The 22,035-nt window shown below is 47.1% G+C and overlaps 1 protein-coding gene across 1 annotated transcript in view; it reads left to right on the top strand.

Annotated features, from left to right (window-relative positions):
* CFAP45 (cilia and flagella associated protein 45) overlaps positions 1-22,035 on the top strand; it is a 377,198-nt gene that overhangs the window by 50,716 nt on the left and 304,447 nt on the right. The window contains exon 2 of the mRNA XM_086945062.1: positions 21,721-21,840. Within this exon, the coding sequence (XP_086801188.1) occupies positions 21,721-21,840 (120 nt within the window). The remainder of the gene's footprint in view (positions 1-21,720; positions 21,841-22,035) is intronic.

Genomic DNA, 22,035 nt, shown 5'->3' with positions numbered 1-22,035 from the left:
CAGCAGCATCCTTTTGATAAAAAAATCATCCGTCTCGTGAAAATCTAAAACAGAAAACCTGTGACTATAATGTGCAAAAGACGCAAAATAATATTCTCTAATATTTGGGAGGGACAACCCTCCTTGTGTAGATGATAAATACAAAGTGCTCAGAGCAAGCCTGGGAGATTTTTTTGCCCATAGGAAAGAGGAAATCAGCGCTTCTACTTTTTTAAAATAAGAGGCCTGGATTGCGCAGGGAATTGCACAAAAAAGGAAATTAAAGAGGGGTAATACCGACATACGAATTAGCGATGCCCGTCCTATAATAGACAGGGGTAACAAATTCCACCGGTCTAAAAGTGAGCCCACCTTTTTTAATAAAGGTAAAATATTTAGTGCAAAAAGGTCGTCTAGGCTATCTGATACAAATATTCCAAGATATCTTTTGGGATTTGTGTTATATATCCGCCTGAATTCCGGAGCTAAAGTGTCTATAGTGCAGTTCACCAGAATAATTTCCGTTTTGTTTACATTCATTTTATAACCCCCCAGCTTTTGAAAATCAGAGAAGATTTTTAAAATCCTCCATTGACTAGAGGGTTTAGAATCTATAAAAAGGGCAATATCATCTGCATACAGTTTTATATTTGTCATTCCTAATATTGGGGCTGTGTCAGCTTTAATATTCCTGATGGCGATTGCAAGAGGTTCGATAAATAATGCAAATAAAATTGGCGACAGGGGACATCCCTGTCGCGTACCTCTAGTGACGTTACAGGACCCAATATTTGTATTATTAATGATAATTTGTGCCCTAGAATTCACATACAATTGTCGTAAGAGAAAAATAAAAACATTCGGGAAATTAAAACTACGTAAAATTGCAAACAGGCAATCCCAAGAGACTAGATCGAAGGCTTTCTCCGCATCTAAAAACCAAATTTGAGCCTTCACCTTATTAGTTTTAAAATAATCTAGTGCCTCCAATAAAAATGTAGTGTTGGAATGAAGATGCCTGCCTGCGATGAAACCGCACTGGTCATGAGCTACCAGGGATCCTATTATTTTGTTTAATCGGTTTGCTAAAAGTTTTGTAAAAATTTTATAATCTGTATTCAGAAGGCTAATCGGGCGGTATGAATTTATATTTTTCTTGTTCTTGCCCTTTTTTAAAATACTGACCACCACCGCTATATGGAAGGAATCCGGTGGGGGACCACCTTGGAGTAAGTTATTAACTAATTTCAGAAGTTCTTTGCGTAGTGTTCCCTCAAATCTTTTAAAAAATTCGATGGGAAGGCCATCCTCACCGTTGGCCTTGCTGTTGGGGAAAGACTCTATCACTTCCTCTAATTCCAATAATGTGAAGTCTTGAGTAAGATAATTAATGCCCTCAGGATCTAATTTAGGTATTTCAAGTTGTTCTAAAAAAATTTCCAAGGTAGAGTCAGATGTAGCCCCTTCAGATACTTGATAAATTCCTTCATAGTGTTTTAAAAACAGATCGCCAATAGAGGTGGTGGTCTTAACTTGTATTTTAGTAATAGGATCTAATAGCTGATCTATTCTATTGTGAATCTGCTTTTCTTTAGATTGCCAGGCCAGAAGCTTTCCTGTATATTCACTCTCTTCATATATTTTTTGTGCATATAGGTTGCTATTTGTCTCGCCTAATTCATAATAAAAGTTCTTCATTTTGCATTTTGCCATGTTAAGTTTGTGACCAGAGATCTTAGATCTGACCCTAAAATGCTCTTGGGCTGCCTGTGAGAGTTCAGTTTGGAGTTTGATTTTCTCCTCCCTTTTTGCCCTCAACTTAGGGATTTCTTTAGATGTAATTATTCCACGAAGAGTTGCTTTAAAAGCATCCCAGATTATATTTAATGGGGCTGAACCTCTATTCTGTATAAAAAATTGCTCAATCCTTTCATCAATATCTGTGCACCATTGTTGATCAAGAAGATTGAGTTTATTAAAAAACCATCTACTTTTAGATCTAGTTTCATGATTCCCCAGATTGACCTCCATACAAAGAGCTGCATGGTCTGAGAAAGCATTAGGTAGATGGGCATAATTGTATAATACTAAATCATGGGATGACAGAAAAAAATCTAACCTTGACGCTGAATTGTATTTTGCTGAGTGGCATGAGTACTCGCGCTTGATAGGATTTAACTTTCGCCAATGGTCAATAAGATCAAGATCTATTTTACAACTTTGGACTGCTAAGGCAACTTGGGGTTTATTCTGACGACGATCTTTCTTAGTCGAGTCCAATCGCGGGTTTTGCAATAAATTAAAATCTCCCCCCCAGATTATTGGCCCGGGCAGACCAGTTATTGCCTGTTTTACTTGTAGAATAACTTGAGGGTCGTCAAGAATTGGTGCATAAACTGTAGCAAGAATAACACTGACGTTATTTAATTTACCGTGTGCAACTGCCCATCTACCTCTAATGTCCGTGCAAGACCCTTCAAGATTAAACCCTACATGTCTCCCTATTAGTATGGAAACTCCTCTCTGAGCCATCCCAGCAGGGGCAGATATGTTATAGCCCACCCAGCTTTTGAGGAGTTTAGCTGACTCTGCATGGTCTTTATGATGAGTTTCTTGTAAATAGATGACATCTGGTGAAAGGTTTTTCAGCCAGCACTCAGTAGCATTCCTTTTACGAACATTATTCAATCCGTTAACGTTTAAAGAAATAAATTTCACCATATTATTTCATGTTCGAGATGTCGGGCGTGACCCTCAACTAATACGCTAGTGTGCAAATTTACAAAAATAGAGTCAACAGCAACAACACGTATAATCAATAAATTATATATATATATATATATAGCAGTCTAGACCCATAGCATAATAGGAGCGGATATTCACAGGAGTATTCGTAAAGAGACTGGATTTAAATGTGGAAATATGCAAGCGAACATATACGAGATGTTGAACGTGGCCCTCAGCCAATGTGCAAGTGTGCAAATCTGCAAATGAACGAAAAACTACAGCAGCAACAAATATAACCAATAGGTAATATAAGTGTATATAACAATATAGGCCGGTAGCATAATAGCAGCAAATATTCACAGAAATATTCCTAGAGAATCTGAGATTAGATGTGCAAATCTGCAAACGGGCATACTCGAGATGATAGGCGAGGCCCTCAGGAAGTGTGCAAATGTGCAAATCTATAAATATATAAACAACAACAATGACGTATATAACCGATAGGTGATACATAAAAATGTAATAGCAGCAGCAGATATTGATAGAAAAAAATCCAAATTGCAATGTACAAATGTGCAAACGAGCAGCAACTGTGCAAATATGCAATTAAACAGCAGGCTGATACAAATAGCAGAACAGACTTGAAGGATTAAGAGCCCTCTAGTGCAAAATAAGCAAATATACTCGAAGAAACTTGACAACTTATTATAATCCATACGGGCAAAAATGGCAAGTGCAATAATTATTTGTGCAAAATAAAAAATAAAAAAATAATAAAATAAAATAAAAAATGAAAAAGAATAACATTGCTCGTACTGTAATCATAGAAATGTAGAGAAACACAATGCATTTGAACTCTCGTTTTTCCCCTTGCAACACCTCCCTTCACCACCCCGGACCCCCCTCCTCCCCCCTCAGTTGGACGGATCCCCCCGTGTTCCACGTCCGTCCTTTCCTTCTGTTTCTTCTTGTTGGATGCCATTGCATTGCATCCTTTTTGTGCTTCCTGTTATGGGCAGCCCCCCCCATGACGATCAGAGCTGTTATACACTAAACTCTTGAATCTGTTAGGAGCATGATACAGCTGGAGATCTGCTGGGTTATCCTCCTAATCCTTCCAAGAAGGACTGGGCTTCGTGGACAATTGTAAAAATAAAGAACCTCCCTTTAGCCAGGACCTTGAGTTTTGACTGTTGCACAATCATAGCATGGGCTCCCTTGCTTTTGAAAGAGTCTATCATTTTGACAAAGTCTCGACGTCTGTGGGCAGAAGCCGCTGACATATCCGAGAAAATTCGAAAATTGTTTATTCCTTCTGCATTGAATGATTTCTTGGAATATGCTGTGTTTAGAATTCTCTCCTTCACCCTAAAATCTGAAAAGTTAAGTAGAATTGTACGCGGATATTTCAAGTTATTGGGTTTATATGCCGGGACTCTGTGTGCCCTAGTGATAGTCAAGTCGCCTTGGAGCTTCGGTATGGCTGTTTTCAGGAGAGACTCCGACCACTTGACTACGTCCTTATCTTCGACCCCCTCTGGTATGCCTACCAGGCGTAAATTTGATCTTCGATTGTAGTTTTCGAGGTCCTGCATTTTTTCCACTAACTGGGCTCTTTCCCTATTGGCCGCTGATAGATCTTTCTGCATTGTTGACAGTGAATCCTCCAGGGATGAGATCCGAGTCTCAGCCTCAATGATCTTTGAAGGAAGATTCCCAAAGCACTCTTCCATTTTTGTGAGCCTAGTGTGTAATTGCGCAATCTCCTGTGCCTGAGATTCTTTAAAATCTCTTAGTTCCTGAAGGATAGTTGCAAGCAGAAATTCAACGGAATTCGTTTTTGTGGTGTTAGGAAGGGAGAGTAGGTCATCCTCTTTTGATATTTGCGATGACCGCAGGCTTAGCTCTTGGCTTAACTCTTGGCTAGCGGTTTTCATGATCAGCTCGGGGCTTTGGCTGGTATCCAGAGCCGATGTTGTAAGTGCTAGGGGAGCCGCAGATATGATTTCCTCGGAGTGCTCGGGATGCTCCAACTCCTTATCTACCCCCTTTGATGGAATTGTCTCGGGCATCTCAGGCATTGTGGAGTTGTTTAGTACCCCTTCAGTGCTTTGAGCCTTTTGTCCCGGGGCATCTTTTTTCCCCTCCCACTTTGGCCCACCCCGCATCGGGGTACTTGAGAGCTGCCCCTGTTGCCCCTGTTGGAGAAGGGGTTTTGAGAAAAGAGGATATTGTTTTAACTGGCTCCCAGTGCCTTGTGGTGTGGATGGTTTGTTGACTGCAGCGCCCCTCAAGGTCATCTTAGCACATACGGTTTTCTCCTCCGTCTCCAGATCGTCCTTTTTGCCTTTCACTGTACTTTTCCCAGCAGCTACTGTCAAGCTTGGCTCCTTTGAATGGTCGGGGCGGTCCTGAGTCCCCGTATCTCCACCTGTCTCCACCTCCACCTCTACCTCCACCTCGGCCTCATTGACTTCGATATCCTCGCTATCCTCAGTCTCATTCTCCTCTCTTAGTACTTCGTATTTATTTCTGTCTGAATGCATCTCAGCAGTCTTCTGCCTTAGGGCGTTCTTTTGTTGATTTTTCCGTCTGCTTTTTTTTACCCCTTTATCAGCAGGCAGGGTCTTGTTAATTGATTTCAGCAGATCAAGGTCCTGCTTAGCCTGCTTAGCCTGCTTACCCCTCGCTCTTACTGACATAATCAGGCGGTGGCCGCTATGCCCTTCCTCCCTTTTTATGGTTGTTGACGAAAATAGGGGTATAAATGGCAGTCAGGGACAGGACAGGTCGGTTCAAATCACCATCAACCTCTCGGTGAAAAAGACCCCCTGCTTGAGGCTGGATCCCGGGAGAGCTTCAGTATCAATGAAAAGTGCAGAGAGGGAGATGAGAGGGGCAAATAACAACCACGGCAACACAGGACAAACCAGCAGCCAGCTGCACGCAGAACTGCAGAGCAGCAAAGGTTGGAGGTCTGGAGGTCAGAGGGCAGAGGTCGAGCACAGAAAAGCTGCAGAGACTGGTAAATAGGGGCTGCAGAACGAAGCAAGAGCAAGACGGAGAAATCCTCCAGATGCCAGATACAGACACTAAGAGTCAAGAAAAATGAGACAGGGCAAGGCCCACGATACCTCTCCGGTGTACATCAATCACCACCTGTCTTGTCTTGTCTGCCGGGAATTCAATCTCAAGACCGAAGCTGGCTCGGAGCAGGGACAGGGCCGTTAATCACCGGGCTCCGTCAGAACCATCAAACTTTTAGGTGCAGAATGACTAATTCTCGGCGTCTCTCAGCGTCTCGGCACCACCATCACCTCCGAGGGCGGGGCTACAGCACAACAGGAAGCACAGCGGCGGCGTGCGTGGATCACGTCAGCCGCTCCATGCAAGCAAAGTCGTCCTTCCTGCACCGATGCATAGGCTTTTGCGATTCCATATTTGTGAATCCTTTATAATCGCAATTATGGAATAGCAAAAGCCTACCTTGGAGCATGTGCCCCCTAGGACTCCAGCTACAGTGCCACCTCAGTCTTCAGGATCAGCACCGCAATCAATGTGCCTCGCATAACTATTCCATCATCTTCCTGTTAGGTACAGGAGTCCATCACCTCCCCTGCGGTGAAGTTGATTCCACTGGCACCACAGATGACGTGACCAGTGATGCCACTGGTGTTGCAACCAACGGCTACAGCAGAACTCTAGACCAGGATTTTGCAGGTCCCAAGGATGCTAGTGGTCTGGATACTTTCCTGAACTGGGCGCTGTAACTAAGATTGCATCCTACAACTTGGTGATAGAAAGACACCAGACACGTTGGGCTTTTAGCTTCCGTCCACTGAGACTAAATCTAAAAACCTTTTACTGAACTTTGTAACAAGCTAACAACTTCCACCGTAGTACACACGTTGTTAGCAAGGCATTATAGACCAGCCTCTGTGCCTATCCCACTATGCCTACTGACATAGAACCAAAAAGATGGAGCAATTTGAAAAAAGTGTTCTCTGTAGGGAGAATGACCCTAAAATCACTCTATGCCACCTGTCTCCTCAGCAGTTATGTGATTGCTCTTTGGAACACTGGACAAGCAGTAATGCCTGATCTATTGGATCACCTGTGGGTCACTGTTTGGAGCTAGTGGGGGATGGTCAAACTGTGGCCAAGCACGTTACACAGTATGGCCTAGACACAGCAGAATTTTTTGCGATGGCAACAGGGACATCTATTTTGCTGTGCCACCATGCGTGCCTGTGTAATGCTGGATTCTGTCAAGCAGTCAAAATAGCTCTGATGGTCCTTTCTTTTGATGGCTCCCATCTCTTTGTGGCAAAAGCTGATCTGTCTTGGAGAGTTTAAACAGTAAAGCCACTGACAGATAGCTGGTCCTACAGACTCAAACAAGCGACTATCTCCCGATTTGGATCGACAACAATACACCTAGCTGCGACAACAACAGGTGAACCTTCCATATAAGCAGTACAGTGGTTAAGGCAAAGGAAAAACATGTGTCCTACCACTTCCCCTCCTCTTCCTCTTCTTCATTCACAGCTACAGCAGGGAAGCAGTCATATTACCCACTTCTCAGAGCAGAGGCAACTTTTTGGAGGTCAGGTATTTTCCTTTCCACAAGCATGGAGGGCCAGTACTTCAGACCTGTGGGTCTTATAGATTGTGGAAATGGGGTATGCCCTATACTTTCAATGAAACCTGCTTTGTCTTGTCCTCCCTGATCCAACACATTCCCACTAGAACACCTGCATCTTCTGCTGCAGGAAGTGCAAGCCTCACTACAAAAGGATGCAGTGGAGTTGGTTTCAAAGGCAGGAACTGTGACATGGCCGCTACTCCTAGTACTTTCTGGTCCCCAAAAACGGGGGCGTTCTTCATCTGATTCTAGACCTCAGGATGCTGAACTGGTTCCTCAAAAAGAAAAAGTTCAAAATGCTATCCATAGCTCATATTGGGAGAATGGATGGTTTCTGTTGGCCTGCAGAATGCCTACTTCCTTATCCCTATCATACGGTCACACAAGAAGTATCTTCCCTTCACAGGAGGCTTCGAAACCATCTAATTTGTGGTCCTTCTGTTTAGTCTGACTTCCACATCTCAGAAGGACAATCATCTCTGTATTCCCTTATCTGGATGACTGTGTCATCATGATAAGGTCTCCAGAGATGGCTTCTTGCCACCTGCAGATGACAACTGCACTGCTGTTCGATCTAGGCTTTTCGATCAACAAGCCCAAATCTCACCTGGTGCCTCTTAGGAAGAATTGGAGATCAAGGCCTTTTGTCTCTAGAAGAACAGATATCGCACATCAATCTGTTAGAATTACGGGCAATACATCTGGGTTTCAAAGCCTTTCTCCCTTCCCTTTGCAGCCTGTCTGTCCAGATCTTGAGAGACAATGTAACCACAAAGTGGTACATCATCAAGCAACATGTAGTAAGGTTGCACCTTCTCTGTCGAGAAGCTCTGTAGTTCTAGTTCTGTACTCATGACCATCCAATCTGCCTGGGAGCAATTATTTTGGCCAGATTGCTCAATGTAGGAGCTGACTGTCTCAATCAGAGTCATCTGGCTGACCATGAGTGGTGTCCACACCCAGAAATAGTCCAGTACATCTTCCAGCTCTGGGGGAGTCCTCAGATGGACCTATTTGTCACTCACAAGAATGCTCACTGCCCAAAATTCGATATCCTACAGTATCAGCAATGAGGGACGTGTTTCACTTGAGGTGGAACCTTTCTGCTTCTGTATATGTTTCTTTTCATACCCTTGATTTCTTTTGTTTCGAGGAAAATGTGTCTCAACCAGGCCCATGTAATTCTGATTGCACTGAATTGGTCATAAAGGGTGAGGTATACAGACCTCATTCACCTCTCCTTGTGCCCTCCACTCTGTCTCCCTCCCAGGGTAGACCTACTCTCACAGTCTGCACTCCTCTGGAGCCTCCACCTTCATGCAGGGAGATTGAATGGGGTAACCTAAGTTTGTTTTCCTTGTCTTCCAAAGTGATAGATGTTATTTTATGTTGCTGTAGACTCTCCACCAAGGTGGTGTACTTAGGCAAATGGAATAACTTTGTCAAATTATGTGCGGAGAAATCAGTAGACCTTTTCCATCCTATGTTTTGTTCTCTCGTTAGCCTAGCAATGGTGCACAGTGGCAACTGTAAAGGGCTACTTATCGGCCTTGTTAGTTTTCCTATGCCTGCCTGACCAGCCGCTCACTTTATATGACCTATTGCTATGAGGTTCTTAAAGGGGCTCATGAACAAGTTTCCCCCAACTCCCTTTATCATGCCACAATGGGACTTCAACCTTGGTCTCATGAGTTCTCCCTTTCAACTGTTGCACAGTTGCCCTTTGTGACTGCTTACTTTTAAGACAGTTGTCATGTCACGTAGGCCTGTAAGTGAGTTTCAAGCAATGAGCGTCAGACAGGACATGTGAATTCACACTGGGCAACTATCTTTTCATAGGCTACGTGGGACGATGTAAGGCAAGGCGGTGCACAAGAAGACATTGTCAAGGTACGTACTCCTGTGCTTCAAGATGTGCCATTTCTTAACTCACAAAGACGCACAAGAAGGTATTGCAGCTCACTCTAATGGAGTGAAATCCTCTACCTCTGCTCTGATGAGAGAGGTGCTAGTAGCAGACATCTGCCAGGCGGTGTCCTCGCTGCCCTCCACACTTTTGCTAAGCTTTATTCTTTGGACCCTGAAGTGAGGAGGAAAGGTCACTTTGCCTGTTTAGTCTTTCACAATTTTTCTTGTATATCTAGCCATGCGCCCACCTCATGGTTAGGCCCTGTTCGGGGAATCAATTTAAAGATGAGGAATCTGCAGGTAGAAGTATCCATCTATCTACCCCTTGCATGGCTGGTCATTCCTCATGTCCTCTTAATGAGGTCCCATGACAATATCAAGATCTGCACCTTTCTTCTTGGTGTTAGTCATTCCTGTGCCTCAAAGTCACATAGAAAATGGATGAAAACATGTCAGAATGCAGACAGGGCACTTTATGGCTCCAGTGTCATCACAGGATGCTGCATACAGTGCCGAAGTGATGCCAGCTCCTCATACCGATGTAGAGAGCCATTAAAGAGTGTCCCGATACAGACTGACGCCTGGGATTTTCAGAAGATGAGGTAGATAGAGGATCCACCAGAAAGGGCATTACTGAAGGTCCTCATCTTTTTTGTTAGATAATGATTTAGAATGAGTCTGAGTGGCAATGAGTAATAAGTGAAAATAAGTGGAAATGAGTGACTGCATGTATGAGTGAGTGAGAGTGGAAAAATATGAGTGAATCAAAGTTATAGTGAGTCCTAAAAAGTGAGAATGTGTGAGAGGAAAAGAGTGGAGAATTGAAGGCGACTAAGGGAAATGTGAATGAGTGTATGTAAGTGAGCATTAGGGAGAATTTAGGTTGTGCTAGCAAGTCTGAGTTAGTATTCTGAGGTAATTCTTGACTCTTAGAGGCAACCATAGCAGAATACTCGCACAGTATATTGTAGGCAGTTTTTAGCATGAAGACCACCAACGACAAAATACCTGGCACTGGCATTCTAGAGGTGATACTTGGCATATTGGATACCCATGGCAAAATGCTGCTGCTGGCGTATTAGAGGAAGTTTTTAGCATGGGGACACCTATGGCAAAGTGCATGTGGTCTCCTGATATGCTGGCTTTGATAAAAATGACAGTACTCCCACGCTGCCTATATGTCTTTTGGGGACACTATTTGAGATCCCTAGAAAATATTTTGTTGAACTAGACAAACTGATTGTAGCTCTCCTGTGGGGCTTGGGGAGAAAAAGGCTTAGCTTTGCCACTCTCAAGTGCCATTGGCGGATGGGTGGTCTTGAATTACCTTGCCTGGATCATTACTATTTTGCGGCTCAATTGCAACATTTATTTATTTATTGAGCTTATAAAGCGCGACAGCTACCCGAAAGGGTTTCCCGGCGCTAGAAAATAGCAATGTGATCGTGGGTGAACGGCGGACTGGAAAATCAGGCGAGGAGGCCGGATATAGTGAGCGATAGTGATTTATTAAGTCTTTGTACAGTGGATTGCGGGGGCAGGGGAAGAGGTCAGATCCAAAAATCCAGGGCCGTCTTCTTCTCTGTTTGGCCGATTCTTCCGAGGGCCAGATGGGCGTCCGGGTCTTGCGTGTAGCTGCCTCGGTATGGTCGGAGAACACCTCGGAGGGCAATAAGAGAAGAAAGGGAGCCGTTAGTTACTTGGACTCGAGATCCGATCCCGTCACCGTTACTCGGTCGTGTGAGGAAGCGAAAGGGAAGTGAGGGAGGTACGGGTGAAGGAAGGTACGGGCGAGAGTTGGAAGGGGAAGTAAAAGAAGTGCACAGGGTGGTGGGGAAAGGGGTGCGCTTTATACAGTGCTAAGTGCGTATATACAATTTGCCTAGTGCCTACTGGTGACGTGCCTAGGATAGCGGGGAGCAATTTACACAGGGAGGGGATTCCTAATATGTACACAGTGCACCTAATGTGCTTAAGAGGGGAGCTGGTACTCACGCGCTCCGCCGTAACTCTCCTCCGAGTTACGGCCGCTCTTCAGCCACCTCCGTGGGACTCCACCACTCTTCGGACCACTCCTCGCTGTCTCCGTTCCCGTCTTCTCCGTCCGTCACCGCTCTAGCCGAAAGCTCCTGCCACGATCCTTCGACGGCGTCAGTCTCTCTCCTTCCGTCTTTTCTGTATCCGGGCGTCTGTAGAGAGGTGGGACTTCCGGGGTCGTAGGATAGTCCTTCCGGTCCTTCGTTCCACCTGATTGGACCCTGCAAAGGAGAGAGGGGCGGGATTTCGGTTGTCAAGGACGCTGTTGTTGGGGATCCCTCGCGCCTACGCGGGCATGATGCGGGGCGAGGTGACAACAGAGGTGAGGGGGTGACTCGGGGTCGGGTGTCCCGTGTGGCGGGATCACATTCCCTTCCCCTAGCTGTCTTTCTTGTACCCGGTGAGGAAATAGGGTATCGAGACAGATAATCGGCGTTACCTTGGTCTAAGCCTTTCCTATGCACGGTTGTGAAGTGGTATGGTTGAAGGGACAAGAACCATCGGAGGACTCGATCGTTGTGCCCTTTATTCCGAGCCATCCACTCTAGGGGAGCATGGTCCGTATAGATGGTGAATTGTCTTCCTTCTAGATAGTACCGGAGGGTTTCCACCGCCCACTTGATGGCGAGGGCTTCCTTCTCTACCGCGGCATAGTTTCTTTCTCGTGGGAACAGCTTCCTACTGAGGAAGAGAATGGGTTTCTCGTCTCCCTGGGGGTTCTTTTGTGATAGGACGGCCCGAGTCCTTGTTCGGAGGCGTCTGTCTGTAGTATAAAGGGTAGTGTATAGTCCGGGCTTACACTGGATGGGAGGTCAGCGCGTTTTTCAGATCGGAAAACGCCTGTACCAAGACGGTCGTGGGCGTTTTAAGAAGGGCGTCCGTTTTCATGGATTTCTTTAAGAGGTCCGTGAGGGGGGCCGCTCTTTGGGAAAAGTTGGGTACGAAGCGTCTGTAGTACCCCAGGAGCCCTAGGAAAGCACGAAGGTCTCTTTTGGTTTGGGGAAAAGGGAGGGATTGGATGGCTTCAATTTTACTTTCCTGCGGTCTTATCAATCCTTCACCCAGGAGGTAGCCCAGATATTTAACGGTCTGCGCTGCTAGAGTGGTTTTCGCAGGATTTATGGTGAAGCCATAGTTCCCCAGGGAGGTGATGACCTGGTGAAGGTGCTCCAGATGCTGTGTCCAGTGGTCACTGTAAATAACGATATCGTCCAGATACGCGCCTGCATATAGTGAATGAGGCCGTAAGATAGTATTCATGGCCCGTTGGAACGTGGCTGGGGCGCCATGAAGACCGAAAGGGAGGACAAGAAATTGGTACAACCCATCAGGGGTGGAGAAGGCCGTCTTTTTTTGGTCTTCTTCTCTGAGGGGGATTTGCCAATACCCCTTACAGAGGTCTAGCGTGGAGATATACTGTGCCTTCCCTATACGTTCGACCATTTCGTCGACGCGGGGTAATGGATAGGTGTCGAAGGAGGATATTTTGTTGACGTCCCTGAAGTCTATGCAGAAGCGGACAGACCCGTCCGGTTTGGGCACAAGGACTATCGGGGAGTTCCACTCGCTCACTGATGGTTCGATGATTCCCATCTTTAACATCTGTTCTGTCTCGTTTCGTATTACCTCCCTGCGGGCCTCGGGGACTCTATAGGGCCTTTGTCGTATTACCTTTCCGGGCACTGTTTGTATAGTGTGTTCAGTGATGGTGGTGTATCCCGGAGAAGAGGAAAAGACTCGTCGCAATGGGAAAAGGACTGTCTCGAGTTCCTGCCTCTGTTGTGACGTGATATCGCGGTCAATACAGGGGGTGAAGGAAAGGGGACCCGGGTGAGGTGCTCCAGATAAAACCGGACGAGGGCCCTCCCACTTTTTGAGATGATTGACATGATATATTTGTGTTACCCCACGGGCGTGATCAATGTCTAGTTCGTAAGTGACCGGGGTCACCTGACGCAGGATGGGATAAGGGCCCTGCCACTGTCCCAGGAGTTTTTGATCGGAGGAGGGTAACATCAATAGCACAAGATCGTCTACTACGAAGGTTCTGGGTTTGGTGCCTTTATCATACTGTCCCTTTTGCTTGTTCTGGGCACTCTCGAGATTCTGGCGTACTATGTCTCTTATGACTGCTAGGTGGGTTTTTAGATTTTCCATGTATTCTGGAAGGGGCCGAGTACGGTCTGGTTCTGCTTCCCATGCTTCTTGGGCCATGTCAAGCAGGGTACGAGGGGGTCGCCCATATAACAATTCGTAGGGCGAGTATCCGGTGCTACTCTGGGTGGCGCAACGGATGGCAAACAGGGCCAGGGGTAGCATATCCTCCCACCGTTTGGCTTCCAACCCCAGCAGTTTCTTAAGGGTCTGTTTCAGGGTGGCATTGTACCTCTCGACTAGTCCGTCGGTCTGAGGGTGGTATGCAGAAGTTCGGATTTGTTTGATTCCTAGGTGGGAGCAGACCTGTTTCATCAGGGCAGAGACAAAAGGAGTACCTTGATCGGTTACAATTTCTCTGGGAAAACCCACCCGAGTAAATACTGAAATGAGGGCCTTTGCAATGTTCTGTGTGGTGGGCTGTCGCAAGGGAAGGGCTTCAGGGAAGCGGGTTGCATAGTCCACAATAACCAGGGCGTAGCGACATCCGCTGCGGGAAGGTAACAGGGGTCCGATTATGTCCATCCCTACTCTGCTGAAGGGGACATCAATCACGGGAAGGGGTTGTAGCGGTGCCCTAGGGGGTCTGTACCTACTATGTTTCTGACATACGGGGCATTCTTTGCAAAACCTTTTGATGTGTTGGAAAATCCCCGGCCAATAGAATTTGTCCAAGATTGTTTGGCTAGTCTTTTCTTCTCCGAAGTGACCTCCCAGAAGGTGACTATGGGCTAGGAAGAGCACCTTCTCCTGAAAGGGGCCGGGGACCAGGAGTTGGGGTTTCTGTTGGTTCCCACCCTGGCGATACAATAGCCCGTTTTTCTTGAAGAAGTAGGGACCTACGGTAAGGGGATCCTCTTGCTCCACGGCCCTTCCCCAGGCTTCCTGTAGTAGAGGGTCTTCCTGTTGTGCTGCCCTAAACTCTCAGTCTGTTTGCCAAGGATGGTCATCCGGGATCACTGGATAGGCGCCGGTATATTCTCTTCTTTCTTTTTTCTTCTGTGCTTTGGATTTGGTTGGTTCGCGTGCCTGTACGGGGGAGGACAATCCTTTTGGAAAGGGTGCTTCTTCCCACCAGTGGGACAGGGATTCAGTGGTGTCTCGTAACAGTTCTGGTAATCCTGGATAATCGCTCCCCAGAATCGCCTGTTCCGGTAGGGTGGGGATCAGTCCTACAGTGAGAGCGGTTCCGGGATCCTTGTCGTGTTGGACTTTTACCAGTGTGGTGGGGTACGTCTTTGTATCCCCATGAACACACTGTATGGCTACCGTGTTGGACGAAGGTTTAATAGGGTGTGACAATGCCTGAGGTCTGAGGACGCTCTGTCGACACCCTGTGTCGGGTAGGGCCATTAAGGTTTGTCCATCAAAACTCACTGGACATCGAAATGGAGGGGGTGTGGCCCCGGGTATGGAACACACATAGTTACGCGCCAGACCCACTTCCATCGGCTCTTCTTTGAGCGGACACGTTCTGGCGATGTGACCAAATCCGCCACAGCTATAGCATTGGGGTCCAGGATTGATAGGACGTTGTATCATCGGAGCGGGGAACACAAGAGGAGGGTCAGGCCTTCTGGGAACAGGGGGGCGAGGGGGTCGTGAACCGGTAGGAGGGTGAGATCTGTGGGGGTGATCCTCTCTTCCCCTCTGGACCTCCTGGGCCCGGCTATAAGCGCTTGCGATTTCAATTGCCGTGTCCAGGGTCAGGTGGGCATGCTGGCGCACCCATCTTTGTGTGCTTGGGAGCAGGGATGACAGGAATTGTTCCAGGTATATCTTTTCTAGAATATTCTCTTTAGTAGAGGTATCGGGTTTTAGCCAGCGGTTGGCCAGGTCTTTTATCCGGAAGGAGAGGGCTCTGGGGGTCTCCTGGGGTCCTTCCTTTACCTGACGTAATCGTACTCGGTACGTTTCCTCGTCAATGCCCAACCGTTCAAGGATGCATTTCTTTACGTCTGCATATGGAGTGTTGCCCTGAATGTTCGCTTGCTGGTAGGCGGCCTGTAGGTCACCCGTTAGCAGAGGTCCAAGATAATGAGCCCACCGATCTGCAGGCCAGGTGGCCGCCTGTGCTAGCCGTTCAAAGTTAGTAAAAAAGAAGTCAGGGTCCTCCCCCGGCACATATTTCTGAAGAACCACCGACGGGAGGGAGGACATCGGCCTCGGTTGACCTAAGACATCGGTCAATTTCCCCATGGCTTGTTCATGGGTGGTCCCTTGTCCTTTTAGTACATCATGGAGTTGTCCACGGTCATCCTCAGCTGTTTTTAGGAACTGCTCCATTAGCTTTCCCAGCTGTTCCTGGGATTCCGCCATCCTCTTCATCACGGCCTCCATACCTCCAGTTAATCCCACTTCTGACACCAGATGTGATCGTGGGTGAACGGCGGACTGGAAAATCAGGCGAGGAGGCCGGATATAGTGAGCGATAGTGATTTATTAAGTCTTTGTACAGTGGATTGCGGGGGCAGGGGAAGAGGTCAGATCCAAAAATCCAGGGCCGGGTATGCGTCTTCTTCTCTGTTTGGCCGATTCTTCCGAGGGCCAGATGGGCGTCCGGGTCTTGCGTGTAGCTGCCTCGGTATGGTCGGAGAACACCTCGGAGGGCAATAAGAGAAGAAAGGGAGCCGTTAGTTACTTGGACTCGAGATCCGATCCCGTCACCGTTACCCGGTCATGTGAGGAAGCGAAAGGGAAGTGAGGGAGGTACGGGTGAAGGAAGGTACGGGCGAGAGTTGGAAGGGGAAGTAAAAGAAGTGCACAGGGTGGTGGGGAAAGGGGTGCGCTTTATACAGTGCTAAGTGCGTATATACAATTTGCCTAGTGCCTACTGGTGACGTGCCTAGGATAGCGGGGAGCAATTTACACAGGGAGGGGATTCCTAATATGTACACAGTGCACCTAATGTGCTTAAGAGGGGAGCTGGTACTCACTCGCTCTGCCGTAACTCTCCTCCGAGTTACGGCCGCTCTTCAGCCACCTCCGTGGGACTTCACCACTCTTCGGACCACTCCTCGCTGTCTCCGTTCCCGTCTTCTCCGTCCGTCACCGCTCTAGCCGAAAGCTCCTGCCACGATCCTTCGACGGCGTCAGTCTCTCTCCTTCCGTCTTTTCTGTATCCGGGCGTCTGTAGAGAGGTGGGACTTCCGGGGTCGTAGGATAGTCCTTCCGGTCCTTCGTTCCACCTGATTGGACCCTGCAAAGGAGAGAGGGGCGGGATTTCGGTTGTCAAGGACGCTGTTGTTGGGGATCCCTCGCGCCTACGCGGGCATGATGCGGGGCGAGGTGACAACAGAGGTGAGGGGGTGACTCGGGGTCGGGTGTCCCGTGTGGCGGGATCACAAGCAACAAGCAGTAGGCACAAGAGTGACACAGTTACTGGTTAAAAAGCAAGGTCTTGACGGCTTTACGGAAACGAGCATAGCAGACCTCCGAGCGAATATCTAAAGGAAGGGAGTTCCATAGCTTTGGCCCCAAAAATGCAAATGTGCAAATGACCTGCCGCCCATTTTGGACAGTCTGAACTTGGGCACAGTAAAAAGCATTTGAGAGGAGGAGCGAAGTGAACGAGAAGGCAGGTAGACATTGACAAGGGATTGGAGATAGCTGTGGGCGTGACTCGACCTGATTTTATGCATGTAGCTGAGTGCCTTAAATTTCACTCGGCTCTCCACCCTCAGCCAGTGCAGGTCACGAAGGGATCCCGTTATATGATCAGTATTACGGCAGCCGCGAAGCAGGCGTGCCGCAGCATTCGGCACTAGCTGGAGGCGTCTAGTGACCGCCTTGGTCACCCCCAGGTAGAGTATGTTGCCATAGTCCAACAGGGAGGTAACCAAGGCGTTCACCACAGACCTCCTGGTGTCAGTTGGCAGCATCCAAAGTATCTTCTTCAGCCAACGTAAGATGGGAAAACAGGATGAAGAGACTTTGTTGGCCTGACTTTGCATTGTCAGACCATTGTCTATGGTCACACCCAGGTTACGCACATGCTCTGGAGGAGATGGGAGCGGGCCTAACTCGGAAGGCCAGTGCCTAGAGGTCCAGAGATCTTGTTTTTGCCCAAGGACCAAAACTTCAGTATTCCCTCCGTTCAGTTTGAGGAAGTTAGAATTCATCCACCTAGCGACTTCCGCAAGTCCAGACTGAAGGAGGGAGGTGGAGGCCTGATCAGATTGTGAGAGGGAGAAGACGACCTGCGAATCGTAGGCATAAGTAAATAAGGTTAATCCAACTCTGTCAGCAATTTGGGCCAGGGGAGTGACATAAAAGTTGAAAAGAAGGAGACTTAGAATCAAACCCTGAGGGACACCATGGGGTGAAGGATAGGTTTTGGAGGAAGCCGAGTAGGAGAAAATTTGAAATGTGCGGTCAGTCAGGAACGAGGTGAGGCAATCAAGGGCTAGACCTCTAATGCCCATAGCGGCTAGGGATTTAAGAAGAATTTTATGCGAGACAGTGTCGAACGCCGCACTGAGATCAAGTAGTATCAGTGCGGCGGTCTCGCCCCTGTCTAGCAGGGACCGAAGGTTCTCCGTGACGCAGAGAAGCGTAGTTTCTGTGGAGAAACCAGGGCGGAATTCTGACCGGGAGGGATGCAGTAGGTTGTTGGTAATAGTGAACTGAGACAGATGGTGATGAATATGTCTTTCCAACACTTTGGAAAAAGCTGGTAACAAGGAAATGGGGCGGATATTGGAGAGCACCTTGGGGTCTGCAGTGGGCTTTTTCAACAAGGGCTGGACCATTGCATGCTTCCAGCTGGCAGGAACAGTAGCAGTCTTTAAAGATAGATTAAGACTAGGGCAGATAGCAGAGAGATGTGGAGGATCAAGTGACCGAAGTATTGAGATGGGCAGGGGATCGTGGGGGAGCCAGATTTTACCTTGAATAGGATCTCGTGAAATACGACGGGATCCAGGTCAGGCCATGAGCGCAACAGACCTGAGGTAGAAGCAGAGGAATGAAAGGTACCCTCAAAGTTATCGGAGGATGCTGGAAGAGTAATATTATCACTTTGAGCAGAAATGTCCTGATAGATTTTGACAATTTTAGTGACAAAGAACTGCGCAATTTCGTCGCACTTACTGCTCGACAAAGGAGGAAGTTTTGCTGTGGTGAGGGATCCTGCGAGATTTTTGACCAGGCCAAATAATACTTCTGATTTGTTAGCTGCGTTAGTAATAGTTTTAGTGACGTAGTTGGCCCTGGTCAGGGCACAAATTTTATGATAGCTTTTTAAAGCTTTTTTGTAGGTAATGGCTGCTGTGAGGGAGTAATCTTTCCTCCAGATGCGTTCAAGTTTTTTGCACTGAGATTTGTCAATTTTTAACGCATCATTGTACCAAGGGGCTGGTGCGTTATGGGGTGCCTCCTTCTTCCAAGAAGAAGGAAGGCAGATATCAATGGCATCCCAAAGCCAGGAGTTAATTGTCTCAGCTGACGCCTCCATGTCAAACGAGGTGAGCAATTCGATAGGGAGGTGGGTAGCAAGAACATTATTTAAAGAAGTGATATCCAGTTTTTTACTATCTTTCCTGCTCGTGGCGAGAGTGCTTCTATGGTGGAATGATACACCCATGGTTGAGAACATAAATCTGACGAGACAGTGGTCAGACCAATGAACAGGCGAGGCAGGGAGACAGTATAGGTGCGGCACATTGGAAAAAATGGGGTCCAAAAAGGGGCCACCTTTATGTGTAGGGCCATGATTATGTAAAGTAATATTCATGGCCTCAAGATCGGCGACCAGAGTTCTGGTAGTGCAATTTTTTAGATCATCTAAGTGTAAGTTGAAATCTCCCATCACAAGAAAGTTGCTGGAATTAGTGAGGATGGAGGCTATGAGGTTGGAAAATTGCGAGGCCCAAATATTAGCAGGTCCTGGAGGGCGGTAAACTAGGAGGCCCGTAAGCGTTACTTTAGGATGAAGGGCAAGTTTGAAACATGCGGCCTCACAGTTAATTAAGGTGATAGGATCAAATTGACATTGATAGATGTTCTTAAATATAATTGCGATACCGCCCCCTATCTTAGCAACTCTGTCGCGCCTAACAATGGTGTAATTAGAAGGTAGTGACTCAGCAATATCAGGCCCAGAGCCGTCATGAAGCCATGACTCAGCGATGAAAAGGGCATCAGGTGACTCCTCAGATAAAAGATCGAATATTTCACATCTATGCTTAGGCAAGGACGTGACCATTGCAGCTGGAAGCATGCAATGGTCACGCCCTTGTAGAAACTTAAACGGAGTAGCGTGAGAAATTGTGGTCCGTGGTGAACAGCTGCAACACATCTGTGGGGCTTCTAATGAGAGTGGGCAATGTGAGCAGGACTGGGGAAGTTGGCCGAACATGTCAAAAGTAGTACAGCTATTAGTAGTAGGGGGCCTGAGCGCCCTCAGTTGATCAGGATTGTAGGAGAGCCTCAAGGATGAATTCTGACCAGGGGGTATGGCCCCTGGGCCTGTTTGGGCGCGGACGGGCGCAGACGGGCAAAACTTTGGCGCGCCCGCTGCACCCGCCCGCTGCGCGGACGAGAAGTGCCTGGCATTTATACAGGAAGAGGGTGGGCGGGTCGGATGAACTAGTCTGCAACCAGGCGCCTCAGGCAAGATGGCGGCTTAACCATCCCAACATCCCGCGAAGCGCCTAATCGGCTGCGGGGAATGTTGGCAGGTGCAGGGTCAGCAGGCTCAGAACAGAATCTCGGTAAGTTGCAAAATACAGTTAAAAACCAAGTAAATAATTTGCAAAGAGTGGCAATAGCAGCAAATAGATTTTAAAAACAAGCATGGAATCAAGGCCTAACTCAGGGAGAATGCGAGTAGCAATACATTGGTTGAACGAAGGTGAGAATTAGGAGCTATTAATGATGGGGGGGGGGGTTCAGGCCTCAATGCCTTATGTGGTCCAACAAGTGTGTAGGGCATGGGAAAAGGCAGTCAAACTCACATTGCAGATGGCCCCATATGCACCTGATATGAGTATTTGGGAGTTATGCCCGTCTGAGCTAAGTGCGAGGACAAAGTCAACTGATAGGTGGTGTGCCGGCGGGTGTGAAACTTTGTATGACTTATAGTCAAATGATAGGTTTATCATTATGGCGAATGTTGTTGAATGGTTTGCATTGGGGACTGGCCATTTTTTGCAGTTTGCTAAGATTGGGGTGATGCCCTATGAGATATGGCCGTCCTTCCCTGAGGTCCCTTAGGAATCTCAGACATGGGGAACACTATTAAATATGGCTGGGGGCTGAAGACTGATCTTGCATGTCTATAGGCTCTATGAGAGGATATCACTCTGGGCAAATTGACGATACTCTCCAGGTGGGCTCTTCTTTCCGCTAAGTAATGGGAAGGAGTTCATGAGGGGATTAAACAGACATCTTCAAATGTGAGGTTTAAGCTGCTCCAGTATAATGTAATTCATCAGATGTACCTCCACCCGAGCACTCTGCACGCAGTTTACCCAGCTCGATCGTCCTCCTGTCCCCGCTGTGCTGGGCAGGGAGCTGACTTTGAGCATATGTTTTGGGGATATCCCGCATTGGATACATTCTAGAGGATGATTTTGGAGTCCTTGAATGTGGTCATTGGGTGGTCACTTCCCAGGGATATTGGGCAGTCCCTGCTGGGACTGATCCCGGCTAAAAAAAGAAGAAGCTAAGTAGGAAGTTTCTACTCCTGAGCCTGATGATTGCCAAGCAAAGCATAGCAATTAGATGAATGTCGTCTGTCGCACCAGAACTGGCTGATTGGCTAAGATATATGGTTGAATGGGCTGTGGACGAAGAAAGCAAGATGCAAAAAACACTTAGGGATAATAAACATAAAGGCCTGGACTGCAGTGCTTGCCGAGCTATTTGAACCCTGTGATGCCCTGCCCCCATGAGCTATGAGTTAGTTGTGGGGGGAGAGGATGAGTAATTTGACTGTCGGATGGTGAATGGAGAGAGTCAACTCTGTTTCTGGGTCTATAGAGCTTTACCACCGAAGAGCCTTACACAATGTGCCTTTTTCTTAGGGGTATATGTGACACACAGATGTGCCTTAGCAGAGCCTAATGGAGAGGGAGGGTGGGTGGAATGTTATGGACTTTTTCTTTAATAGCTCCATGCTACATTCTTGAGATAACCAGATACATATAGTTAAACTTCTGCAATTTTCAGACTATAGGAGTTACAATTAAGTGATTGTAAGTGTCTGAATAATTGGACATAACCATCAATCATTTGTTTAATTGTATTCTTTTCTTTAAATCTTATAGCCCGAAAGTCTGATATGCTCATCAAGTTCAGCAACCTCCAGCTCCAACCGGTCAAAAGCCTGGAAATACAGAACAAAAGCTTTGAACTCTGAGGTAGATGAGAGCTTGTTTGGAGTCAAGGTAAGATCACCGTGAAGTGTACTAAATTTTTAGATCATGCCCTTATCTCAAAAGCCATTGATAGTTTCTGTAGTCTAAAATATTACTTCTTGTCTTTTTTGTCTCCACATAGTATTCAAGTAAAATAAGCTAAATACAATGATGTTTGCTTATAAGATAGGAAATGTGAGACTAATGCAAATTTTGGCTCCAGGG

This window comes from Lissotriton vulgaris, chromosome 12, assembly GCF_964263255.1.
Source record: "Lissotriton vulgaris chromosome 12, aLisVul1.2, whole genome shotgun sequence".
In the NCBI taxonomy this organism is placed as follows: domain Eukaryota; kingdom Metazoa; phylum Chordata; class Amphibia; order Caudata; family Salamandridae; genus Lissotriton; species Lissotriton vulgaris.
The sequence above is the reverse complement of the archived record's forward strand: the minus strand, read 5'-3'. Positions and strand labels throughout refer to the sequence as shown.